The 13,198-nt window shown below is 36.7% G+C and overlaps 1 protein-coding gene across 1 annotated transcript; it reads left to right on the plus strand.

Moving 5' to 3' along the window:
- The first annotated feature begins 1,587 nt into the window (after nucleotides 1-1,587).
- LOC149197038 (alpha-L-fucosidase 2-like) lies at nucleotides 1,588-12,255 on the plus strand. The gene is made up of 4 exons (XM_089408533.1): nucleotides 1,588-1,931; nucleotides 10,922-11,001; nucleotides 11,221-11,416; nucleotides 11,565-12,255. Exons 1-4 carry the CDS (start codon nucleotides 1,588-1,590, stop codon nucleotides 11,908-11,910), a joined length of 966 nt encoding a protein of 321 aa, XP_089264659.1. The 3' UTR covers nucleotides 11,911-12,255.
- Nucleotides 12,256-13,198: the final 943 nt, after the last annotated feature.

Here is a 13,198-nt window from a genome sequence, read left to right on the forward strand (position 1 = left end):
AGGAAGGATAGGATGATTTTGTGATAGCCTGGGGAACCTGATGAAGTAAAACATGATCATTAAAGTTATAAACCTAAAAGTATTCAAAACACCAATTTTATAGTGCCCTCACATTAAGGAAGAATTTAACCTCGATACACAATCCGAACAAGAATGTACTAATCGCTATTATAAGTATTGATATACGATAAAAACTCTAACTTCGGGACAAAGTTTTTTGAAGGAGGGGTGTATATAATGACCCATCATTAATAGAGAGAGCACAAGAATATTCGCATGCATATGACAACTACATATGCATGTATCGCATGCACCGCACTAGGAACTATATTCTAAATTAACTAAAAATATTAAATATCCTGACACTCCTTCAAATATAAAAGTCGCATTCACCCATCAACACCCATATTACTTAATGCATCATGATTAATGAGCAATTACCAATGATATTAAGTTAAAAAGTATAAAGTAAAAGGGTTATAAAAGAAATAAATGTAAAAATTAAGTGAATTCTTAAATAAGGTTATATAATTATCTATCCCAGGATTTTAATAAAGTATATATTAATAAATTATTAAGAGGATAAATTAAACCAAAATAAAGTTCCTATGTACAAACTTGGGACATTCTAATAAAACAAATAAAATCTTTAATCAGAACAAAAACACACATCAATATATCTTTAAAAGAAAGATAAGACTCTCGTTACATTCAAGAGGTGTCATGGAGAAAGGAAGCGGTAGGCTCGCTAGTGGAGAGAGCGATCACCGCCAAGGAACAGTACATAAGGAGAGGCCGACGCAGAAGACGGGGGAGGAGAAACAGGTGGAAAATTTGCACACGGAGTTTATCATCAGGAACAGTTGAGCCTTTCTAGTTTTGAGGTTTCTAGGCACAGGGGAATAGTCTACTTCAATTGAGAAGCTTACTGGACTGAGTATCGAGGTTATGCTCAATTTCGCTGGGTGGTTTCGGTCTTTTGGTAACAGAAGTGAGAGCAGCTTGAGACATCATCAACCGCAGGAATACAGGTAGGTACTCTCATCAATTCTGTCAGTTAGATTTGTAAAATTTCTTATAATTTATCACAAGTTCATGATGATTTTAAGAAATTTTTACTGTCTTTACAATAGCTGTTAAATTCTGTACAGTCCTAAAAACAAATTTTGTATAGTCCTTACAGATAGGGTTGAAGCCATAGAGGTCGGAGCCACATTAAGTGCAAGTTGGTGCTTGGCAATAGGTTGGTGCATTAATTTTGAAGGGTTGGAACCCTCACATCTTATTGTACTCTTTCATTTGATAAAATATTTTTTATCCTCCTTGTCTCTGTAATAAGATCATTCATTTCTCTAATTTTAATTGTGTAGAATCTAACTGGACATAATAACAATTGAAAAGAAATATTGATTCACCCCCTCTCTATATTTCCAACAATTGGTTTCAGAGCCAGCATCTTCATAATCAACCTAACAACTAGAAGAAGGATTCTTAGTCACAATGAAAAATCGAGAAGTGTCAGGAAGGATTCCTTTGTTCGATGGCACAAATTTTGGTTTTTGAAACAAAAGAATGTCCTGCTACTTAATGTCCCTTGGACCTGAAGTTTGGCATTTAGTTTTGAATGGGTACACTGCTCCTTCCTCTCTTCCAATTGATCAAGACGAAAGGAAAGCTTGCATTGCAAATGCCAAAGCTTTAAATTCCATCATTAGTGGAATCACTGACTCTGAATTTACAAAAGTCATGAATTGTGACTCAACGAAGGAAGTATGGGACAAGATGATTGCCTTATATGGTGGGGATTCTAAAGCTAAAATGGCAAAGCTTCAAACTCATAGAAGACAATTCGATAGTCTTAAAATGGATGACGAAGAAGATATTGCATCATACCTTCTCCGTGTGACTGAAGTTGTCAACTCCCTTAAAGGGTTAGGATAAAAAGTTGAAGAAAGTACAGTTGTTCAAAAAATTCTGAGATCTCTTCCTAACATATTTGACTCCAAAGTGAGTGCTATAGAAGAAATGAAGGATCTAAACACTCTTAAGATGGATGAACTTCATGGAATTCTCACTACCTATGAAATGAGGAAAGGAATCCCAAATTCCAAAGAAGCAGCATTCAAAGCCTCAAAATCAACAAGAGGAAGAAAAAGATGGAATACCAGTAGTGATGACTTCGATGCTGAAACCGAAAATTCTGAGATCTCTTCCTAACATATTTGACTCCAAAGTGAGTGCTATAGAAGAAATGAAGGATCTAAACACTCTTAAGATGGATGAACTTCATGGAATTCTCACTGCCTATGAAATGAGGAAAGGAATCCCAAATTCCAAAGAAGCAGCATTCAAAGCCTCAAAATCAACAAGAGGAAGAAAAAGATGGAATACCAGTAGTGATGACCTCGATGCTGAAACCGAATTAGCAGAACTTATACAAAGACTCAAGAAAGGATCGAAGCTAAAAGGTATGTACCCTCTTATTTGTTTCAATTGTGGAAGAGGTCATTATGCTGCAAAATGTCCTCGTAAACATGATAATGATGATGAGGAAGATTCTAAAAGGATGGTATACAAAAATAAAGGGTTTATAAGAATAATTTCTCCTCTAAGCAAGATGAGTCTAATAAAGATGAATTTGTAATCATCAAGAAGAAATCAACCAAAAAATTCTCTCATCACAAAGGAGGTAATGATGAATCAAATGAAGAAAATGACTATGCTGGAAGCCAAGAAGTATTGTTCATGGAATTCACAAATGATGATGATTCAGGACTAGAAGGAAATGTAGATGAATTGTTAATAAGTGCCATTGAAGAAAATGAGAAAGTATGGAATAAGATCATTTCTCTCAAGGTAGAAAGGGAGCAAGCAAAAAGAAGGGAAGACCTCTTGAAAAATAAGCTAAAAGAAAAGGAAGAAATCTGTGAAAATCGTGAAGCTGAAATAGTATCTCTTAGGAAGGAATTTGAGCAAGTCAAAAAGAGTTGGCAAAGCACTCAAACACTTGACAATATCCTTAATGCTCAAAAACCTCAATATGACAAATCCGAGATTGATTTTAGAGGAGAATCATTAAGTACTAAGAATAATGCAAGAAGCCATGCCGCCCTACTTTCTAGCAAATCCAAAAGAAGAAAATTCATCTCATCCAAGGCCCATCTCAAATCCAAAGAATGAAGAAAGAGTAACTCCAAGGAAGAATGTTGATTCAAGTCATGGCTATTACAACAGGTACCAAACTATCTTTTTTGGGTATTGTTATTAGTGTAAAAATTTCGGTCATCAAGCTAAACATTGCATAGTTTGTAAGCATGAAACACTAAGATTGAAGGATCAAACAAATAAACCATGTGGTCTCAAAGAGCAAGGACAAATCAAGACCTATAACTCCTTTGATCCTTTGACCAAGTTTGATCCAATTTGCTCATTATGTAATGATTATGGACATAATGAACAAAATTGTCCACTCAAAAGAAGAGAAGCAAGAAGGGAGAATCTCAATATGGATAAATGTGGCCTAGCTCTATGTTCTCATAGTGATGAAAACCATTGTTTTGTGGACAGTGGGTGCTCAAGACATATGACAGGTGACAAAAAGAAGTTTGTCTCATTGAACATTAAGGATGGAAGTGTGTCCTTTGGAAGTGGATCTGCTAAAATCACGGGAAAAGGGACCGATGCCCTTGTAAATGGAAAAGGAAGGGCTCTAAATGCTTTGCTAGTAGAAGGACTTAAACACAATCTCTCGAGTGTTAGCCAAATTTGTGACCAAGGACATAATGTTGTCTTTAGCACCAAAGATTGTGAAATAAGAAACTCATCCTCAGGAGAACTTGTGGCTAAAGGAATAAGAAGACCAGATAACGTTTACATCCTGAGCAAAATCCACGAAAATAAATGTTACTTGAGTCAAACAGATGAAAGTTGGTTATGGCACAAGCGATTGGGGCATATAAGTTTTGATAACTTGATCAATATTAGCAAAATTAATGCAGTAAGGGACATTCCAAAGATGTTCAAACTATATCAAGTTGTATGTGGCCCTTGTCAACATGGTAAGCAAACTAGAACCAGCGACAAGACTAAGGAGTTCTCAACATCAAAACCTCTTGGAGATCATTCATGCATATTTATGTGGGCCAACTAGAACTGCAACGCTCCAAGGTGAAAGGTACTTTGCTTTATTTGTTGGTTACTATGCTAGAATGATGTGGGTATATCTCATAAAATATAAATCCGAAGCATTTGAATGTTTTGAGAATCTTAAAGTTCTTGTAGAAAATGAAAAGGATTCTAAGATTAAATGTCTTAGAACGGATAGAGGGGAAGAATTTATTTTCTGACGATATTGTTGTGGAGCAATCTTTTGGTATTTGGCTTTATGACATTTTGATTATCACATTTTCCTTAATCCGACATTGTCACAACATTTTCTAGCACTGTGATATAATCTTTTCATCCTTAGTCTCACTCATCTTTTCATTTTCTCCATCTCACTCTTTCTAGCACTTGGACATTTGGGTTAGTTTCCTGTTTGGGTGGTGACTCCACTAATTCATCCATCCATAAGAGCTTATACTAGAAGAAATCTTGGTAGCTTGGTTAACCTCGCTTTGGATCCTGAAAAGGCCCTTAGTGCTCAGTTAAACAAATTACATTCTAGGACGCACCTATTTTTTCTCGGACAGGAATCCCTTCTTGATATCCATATGCTTTTCCCTGACCTCGTCGGGAAAGCCATCATGGACCTATTTGCTCCGTGCAACTTTGGCGGCATTCAAGGTCAACCTCATGATCTTTCAGGGTCTGGTTTGGATAAGATGCCTACTTTCCAGGGGAATAATGCAATCAGTGTTGAAGCCCATCTCAGAGCATTCACAACCTTCTTGGTGAAGCATACTACCAGAGTTGCCTACAATCATGAGGATATTAAGATGAAGTTGTTTGTTCTTTCTCTAGAAGAAGATGCAATGAACTAGTATTTGGATTGGCCTTGCAACTCCTTTGATTCTCTACAAGCTATTATCAATGCCTTCAAAGATAAGCATGGAGATAAAAGGGAAGGGAGGTATTTTGTTAGAACCATCAGCAACATAAAGAAAAATGAGAATGAGACTTGTTACTGCTCAATCTAGCAGGGGTCCTAGGAGGGGTTCCAAAGGGGCAACTACTAGACCAAGTGGCAACAATGGGACAAAGACCCACTATCACCTCAGTGAATGTCCCCTACTCTTTATGGGCTTTCACTGATGGGAAGAGTCTCGATATATGGGAAATCACTAAGAATGATATATCAATGATGGAAAGATAGTGATTTCCAAAGCCCATTCATAGGAGAGACTTAGATGAAAGACCTTACTTGTTGAAGAAGTAAGGTATATGGTTCTCCAAGAAAGGCTTGAAGGGAAGCCTAGGCCTAGGGATGATGGATAATCCTTTGTTAAGAGAGGCCCTAAACCTAGGATTTCTAGGAGAAGAGGGTTTCTAAAATGATTTTTGTGAAATTAGAGTGATAAAAAGGTGTGGGACCACAAAGAATCCCAAACGGACCCAAACGAGATCAAGGGCTTAGGGTGAGACTTCAAACAAAAGGTGAGACTTCAAACAAAAGGCCTTGACCCAAGTAAGGGAGGAGAAGAGGATCAAAGAAATGAGATTTAAGTAAGCCAATGAGTTTTTGATGCATTGATCCTTAATGAAGCCGCCACTAACCAAGGAAAAGTAGGGTCGACATTGGAGTTGGGGCTATGGCATAGGATATCTCGAGATCTAGCCATGGATTTTGTTGAAACCTAGAGGAAACCCTAGCGTAGTTGTAGCCCAACTCGCTATTGAAATGGATGGTTGCAATGAATTTCGTGTGATTCCCTAGGAGACCCCTAGGGTTAGGGCTTGTAAAGGAGGAGAGGAGGTGAAAAAGATATTCATTGTGGTGATCACCAAGTATAAGATAAATGCCTAATCTATTGGGAGAATGGAGTCAATGCGATTTCAACCTTTGGAGTTCTTTTACCCAATCAAGGAGTCCTCCAACAACATCACATGGCCTTAAAGGAAGCTACTAGGTTACCAAGGAATTTATACTTCTTGTTGCAGCAATTTGATGACTTATCGGGGTGATTACGAAGATAGTGTACCCCTAGGAACATTCATTAACTATATCAAAACATCTAACATATGCAATACCTTCACAAACTCAAAATTTTGACTAATTCGCATAAAACTTAGTGCAGAATTTCAGATTTCATGAGCGAGAATTCCATACATTATACATGTATACAAAAGAGCAAGATAAACCATGAAAAGGCACTTACAAGTATAGTGAGTATATGCAATCATCAAAGAGAGACAAAATCGAAGCTCCAAGACCAAGAAAAGGTATCCAAACATCAAAATGCGACAAAGATTCACCAATTTGTTCTCCAATAGCTATAGTGAAATTCTCAAGAAGAGATAAAAATCCAAATCTGAGCGATGATGAGAATCAAATGATCCTCTCATCAATATATATCATACTCTAAGGGTTTTATTTGCCTAAGTAGGCCTAATGATGCCCCAACTAATAAAATAATGTACAAAATAACATTACTTGGTGACAAGCCTACCAAGATAGTTCCATAACGTGAAAATAAGTCTCTTAAGAGGGCCAAAATGAAATATACAATAGGTTGAAAGGCTATTGAAAGGCCAAATGGAGTCTAGCATGTGCCAAAATGAGTGGAAGGGCTCCAACATAGTGATAAAAGCTGGGCAAGGTGGTTTAGGTGCATCATCATCATCAAATAGGTGGAACACGAGTGAGCAATGGATCACTGAAGAATCCCATGGTGTGGCTATCTGCTTTCTGCTATAGTGGAGGCTCATGGCTCTCAACGCACACCATACAAATGTGAATATAACCCTCTGAAGGGTTTAGACCCTGTGTAGAGAGACCAAACCCCAAGATGAAGACCCACCTACAATCCTTTATAAGATCCAATGTATCTTTGCACCTTCCAGTGCAACAAATCATCAGTCTAATTGAGTAAATGAGCTTACAAATCATGGAAACAAGTGGACACTTCATAGTGGTATGCCCTTCCATATTGGGCTTTAGAGTGTAGAGGTGTCTCCAAGTTCATGAAAGGGGTTAAGCAAGGACCCTATTAGGTGGTTTCAACCTCCAACAGGGCGACAGGGCCCTAGTACATCCATAAAGTGTCAGGTGTTATGTGATATGATGATGGAATGGAGTAGGGCATCAGGGGAAGTTTGGTTTGATATTGCTTATTAAATGAAAATTTGTTAAATAAATGAAGTCATAACTTGATATTTGGATATGAGCTCTACCTATCGCCTAGTCCAAAGAATTTGTTAAAGTGATATTGATGAGTTTGATATTAGTTTTGATCTGGCATCTAAACTTTGATAAGTTAACATAGTTGATTTGGTTGCACAATATTGATTTGTGTAAGGCTGAGCATATTGGTTTGGTAAATTGTTATGTTTGCAGAAAGCATTGTATGGAGCAAGCTCCTCGATCATGATATGTCTTTGCATTGACAGTTATTTGGTGAAGTCAGGATGATGTGTCAATCTAAACCTTTACTTCGAAAGTGGTCCAAGGTATGGCTTTGATTTTGGTTTTATATACTGATGGTTTACTCTTGACAGGTAATGAGCCTCTAATGATCAAAGTAAGAGGGTGTTGGCTTTTGAAGTTTCGAAATAATGAAATCATGGCATGATGAATCAATTTCCAAAGTTTGGAAAATAAAATCTATATCGTGAAGCTAGTAAAGAAATTTTGGAAAGTGGAAATGCAAATCCTTGGACACTTCAATCGAATTTCAAGAAGTTGTGAAGAGATATTGTTGAACTTGACTTGGCAGTTGAAAGTTGATTGAAGCATTGATGGTTCATCACCTGTATATATATATATGTGTGTGTGTGTGTGTGTGTGTGTGTTAGAACAACATTTATGCATTCATGGTTGAGCTGCTTCATACACATTGAGTTACCGCTGAGCTCACATCGAGATATTCACATGATATGATCCATTTTTGGTTCGAGACATTATTCCTGTGATATGTCACTGCATGGATGTACTGATGGTGATTTGGATTGTGATATGATGATATAAGCACATCTATGTGTTGCCTTAGTATGAGATCTGCCATGATATTCTTGGATGATAAGTCTGTAGCTTTAAGCACGACTTGTTGATTTTTGTAGCATCAAATGTGCTCTTGCCTCGAGATTTTGCATAGAGGCTACGGAAAATGCATTCTCCAATACCTAGAAAATCATTTGGGAAAATTCCACCTAGAGATGCTTTAATTAAAATAATTAACTTTTTTGAATGGTTTCCCAAGTCTAAACTTAGGAAATCTGGTTAATTAAAGGGTATTAATTAAATCAGGTGTGAATCTTCTAGAAGAAGACGAGGATCAACTCCCAATTAATCTTAGTCGTTGATTATGTTTTAATCTTGACCGTTGGAGCTCCAGTGAGAGATTATAATAAGGAGCTTGATGGGCACTTGGAAAACACATCAAATGTGAGATCAGAGATCGAATTTCTCGAGAGTAGCAGCGTTGAGTTTTTGGAGTGAGATCGAGTGATCTTCTTGCAGTGAGCAACAGGGATAGTGGTTCGGAGGAGAGTTTTCTAGATCCGACGAGTGCAAAAAAGAGAGGGCATAGAGTAGATCAGTGAGGCAACACAAAGCTTCAGAGGGAGTTCGAAATCCATCTTGAAGGGTTGAGATCCTGTACCAGAAGTCGGGGTGAGACCGGAGGGCCAGAGGGTCGAATTTCTAGACGATAGGAGATCAGCAGAGGAGGTGACGTAGAGCCCAGCCAGTGTGATGCAGATCTACGTAATATTGATGCAAAAGTTGTGCAGAGGCAGCGTGGGGCCAGCGAGCCAGCCCCTGATCAGAGTTGGATCTCCCGAATCAATGTGAGATTTTTCTCACTAACTCTTTGCCAACATTTCTCTGTATTGGATAGCCAGTTTCGGCATCCAACAATTCGTAATTAGATTTAGTACTGCATAATAATTAAAACCCTCAGTTGCTGCATCGATTTTCCCACATTGGGTTTTTCTAGGGACATTGTCCAAAAACAATTTTGTTGATGTGTGTTTATTTTTCTCTAGTGTAGTATTTAGTTTTCGCAGTATTTATTGTGTGTACACTGCAGTGTATGTATTTCGATATTTATTGTAGAAAATTGCAAGTAATTTGTTTAAAGGAATTTAACAAATAGGAATAATATCATCAAATTGCTGCAACAGGAATCGGGTCACTGATTTTTCACATGGTATCAGAGCACAAATCGTGAGCAGAAGAGCTCAGCTGCAGAAAGGAAGAGAGATTTTGAAATTACTGCAGAGGCAGCAATTCGAAACCCCAAAGGCAGCGTAGTTCTTAGGCCCAAGAGCACGAAGTTTTGAGAAAAGATTGATTTCTCCGAGTGAGTTGACAAAGAAATTCGATTTCCAGATCGAAGCCTTCCAGAGGCAGAAGGGAGCAACGTATTTTCTTTGCAGAGCATATCTTCAGCTGGGACACAGTTATTTTGCAATAGTTGCTGGCAAAATAGCGTTAGAGGGAGAGTAGAGCACACACTAAGGTGATTTCTTCCTTAGAGGACTTCCAGCCAAGAAGTCCGAATTCTTCTAGCAGAGCAGTAGTAGCTATGTGCGAGATTTCTCAATCCCAAAGGAAGTGCAAATAGTTGGGCAGTAGCTACGCAGAGAAATGGGTTCGCACGAAGATGAAATTGCAAGGTCCAAAGCTCGCATCTCTATCTTAGGGTTTTAGGTCTCAGTTGTAGGCACAACACAAAGAGATCTCAGCAGCAGTCGCTCGCTGCCAGGCTTATCCATGCTACTGAACCATTCCAGTCATTCACACAGTGTGTCCTCCATGCGACTAGAATCTAGGGTTTGGTTTTTCAGTGGTCCAAAGTCTTCACTCGTTGACCGCAAACAATGACAGTTCATTACAAGTTTCTAAATCAGGTTTTTGAGTATAAGCGTTGATGGGTTCATTTCATGAATATTGTTTAGTTGATTATTGTTGGATAGTTGTATGGATGAAAATATGGATCATTGTACTCTCTTTTGTTGAGTCATTCAATGACAATCTAATAAGAAGAAGAATTTGAAAAGGTTTTCCCATAGTGGGTTTTGCCTTGGTCTCTAACCAATCCTAGTGTCTCTATGTGTGAATGTTTTTCTTCTATTGTTCATTTATGTTCCACTGCATTGATGATGATGATATTGTTCTTTCTACATAGTTGCATATGTTGTTGAATAATGATGTCAATCTGAATAATGTTATGATGTTATGGGGTGAATTCGATGTGTAAATAAAGAAATGTAATTATCAAAGCAAAGAACAATATGGTCCTTAGAAAATTAATAGTGTCATCAAGAAATGTTTGTTAAGTTCAATTGGGGCAAGCTGAAAGACCCTCATATAACATGAATGGTAATAGATACCATGTTAGATTTATGTGTACATTACGATGGACTCATTCTATGCAGACAAAATAAATATTTCATTGATATTATTTGAACGTGTAATGGCTGATTGCATATATTCAAAAAAGCCAACTACTAACATTTAACTAATTATAATAGTCCACAATATGAAGAGAAGGATGCTTTATTGATATTATTTGAATGTGTCATGTCTTCTTACATGGATTCAAACACACACAATGGAAGAAGTATGTTAGGTATCATAACTTCCAACATTTAACTAATAATTTAAATAACTTCATTCATAATTTTATATTACATTATAGCTTTGTTAAGTTATCAAATAGTTTTATAGTAGGTTTCTCCGAACATAAATTCCTAAAATATAAAGTATGGTCTCTAACAAAACATGGTTAAACTTCGTGTTTGTTTCATCATTTACCAGGTCTGTCCTAAATTGCTGGTGGTTTTGTGTTATGGAAGATGGTTATGATATTCTGATGGTTGTATATGTTTTATGCCAGAGTATGTGATTGGATGATACTTGGATTAAGTTATTTATTGCTATGTATGGCTTTTAGAAGCCCTAACTTAAAATAAAAGGTGTTGACTGGAATGGTTGTACCTGTGCACATTTTTTTTGCGCATGTCTGTTGAAGCTTTGGTGGTTACAAAATGTGAAAGGAGTGCCGAAAATTTATTCACTTGCAAATTACTTATGTAATTATGATGATGGATATTCAGGGGAGGATGGTCCGGGATGGTCAACGGTGTGGAAGGCTTCACTCTGGGCACGTCTTCGTGACAGTGAACATGCTTACAGAATGGTCAAGAAACTGATTACCTTGGTAGATCCTGCTCATGAAGAAAGATTTGAAGGTGGACTCTATGCAAATTTATTTACAGCACATCCGCCTTTTCAGATCGATGCAAACTTTGGGTAATAAAACTTGTACCACTAGCTCCTCTCTATTTTCATAGCTCAAAATATCATAGTGAATCAAGATTTGGGAAATCCATTTTTCTTTAGATAAACTAGAATTGCACAAAAGAACTGAAATTTGTGTTTGATGTCAATCTTCTGCCAGATTTGCAGCTGCCATTGCAGAAATGTTAGTTCAGAGTGATGAAGCAAATCTTTTTCTGCTACCTGCATTTCCCAGAGATAAATGGCCAAATGGGTGTGTAAGTGGTTTAAGGGCTAAAAGTCATGTGTCAGTTGACATCTGCTGGAAAGAAGGAGAGTTGCATAAAGTTGGTCTAGTGGCAAACAATCAAAACTTGACCACAAGGTTGCATTATAGTGGGATGAGTGTCACAGTAAATTTATGTGCAGGTTATTTCCACATGTTTAACAGCGATCTCAAGAGGGTCAGGTCAGTCCCATTGACAAGCTCAGAGAAAATGTCAAAACCTTCATGTTGCATCAGTTGAATGCAATTTATTTTTCTAAAATTTTGAATCACTTAATCATGTATTGTATTTGATTTTCACTCCTGTTTCCACTGGAAGCCTGAACATGCTGGCTAATTCCTTCAACCCACACCTCCCCAAAAACACACTCTTAACGTGGATACGAGTATACAGCTTTCTCCGAATCATAGTCCATTATTTGGCAACATGATAATTAAGTGAAACTAAAAATAGGTTACTCATGGAATAAATGTGGAAGATCCTCCAGAGTATTCGGTTGTGTATGACCATATTTTTCGAAAGCAAACTTTCTATCTTAATTTCTCGAGTAATTCATGGGGAATAAAATTGACTTAATTTTGTGAAGCTAGCTAGCCATGACTCGTACGTATATTGTAGAGCAGCTTTATTCATATGCGTTGAAAAAAAAACTCTTCCCATTGTTGTAAGTCTTATTCTTCCAAATCATTATTGTTTCCTTTGGGATTGATGTTATTTCAGTAATGGAAATTTTGTTCTTCCAAATCATTGTTGTTTCCTTTGGGATCGATGTTATTTCAGTAATGGAAAATTTGTGATTCATTTGGAAAAAAAGAATGATATTGCTACAAATCAAGCGAGTCTTCTCTCTCATCTCATGCAAATGCATTGGTAAGAAATCACCTCGGTATTCAAGCTTAAATTTATAAGCATATGTCACAAGTCTATATTGGTCCTTACGATTTTTAAATGGTTTGTGCTTTTAATCTACCCTAAGTCTAATGCAACCTTGAAGCTTAAATTTATAGCATGTCACAAGTCTAAAATTGGTCCTTTCGATCTTTAAATGGTTCGTGCTTTTAATCTTCCCAATTCTAATGCAACCTTCATTGATGGTGTATTTGGTACAATTATCTATATGTAAAATGTGCTATAAAGTTGCTCTAGGTGGTAGGTCTCGTCTATACTAGTCATTTTCAATCTTTTAATGATTTTTTTCTCGTAAGTTTATTTGTTTTACATTTTATTCTTTACCATTATGTTTATCTGTATTTTTTTATAAACAATGTAGCTCTACTTTTCTTTAATAATTACCCCGAGAGGCGCTTTCCAATGCAATATAGAAAAGATGTTGTAATGTCATGCCTGCTTTGTTAAACATTTTCTTTGTTAAATTACATAAAATTTAAAATTAAATTAAATTAAAAGAATGAAATTAATAATTAAAATATAATTGAGGTAAATTAGTCAATTTACTGTTTGTGGTTTTTTATCTCTAGTTTGTGACAATTAATGGTTTTTTCCATCGTATTTTTCTCTAATGTAACAT

Source organism: Pinus tabuliformis, chromosome 2_2 (genome assembly GCF_031772625.1).
Source record: "Pinus tabuliformis cultivar Carrire ecotype Pingquan chromosome 2_2, CPIR1, whole genome shotgun sequence".
Taxonomy (NCBI): domain Eukaryota; kingdom Viridiplantae; phylum Streptophyta; class Pinopsida; order Pinales; family Pinaceae; genus Pinus; species Pinus tabuliformis.

Bases quoted from the DNA above. Each gene is read 5' to 3' on its own strand.
- LOC149197038 (XM_089408533.1), top strand. From the start codon at position 1,588: ATGTCCCTTGGACCTGAAGTTTGGCATTTAGTTTTGAATGGGTACACT. The intron at 1,932-10,921 runs GTTAGGATAAAA...ATCATTTACCAG, and splicing joins GTTGTCAACTCCCTTAAAGG to GTCTGTCCTAAATTGCTGGT. The intron at 11,002-11,220 runs GTATGTGATTGG...ATGGATATTCAG, and splicing joins TGTATATGTTTTATGCCAGA to GGGAGGATGGTCCGGGATGG.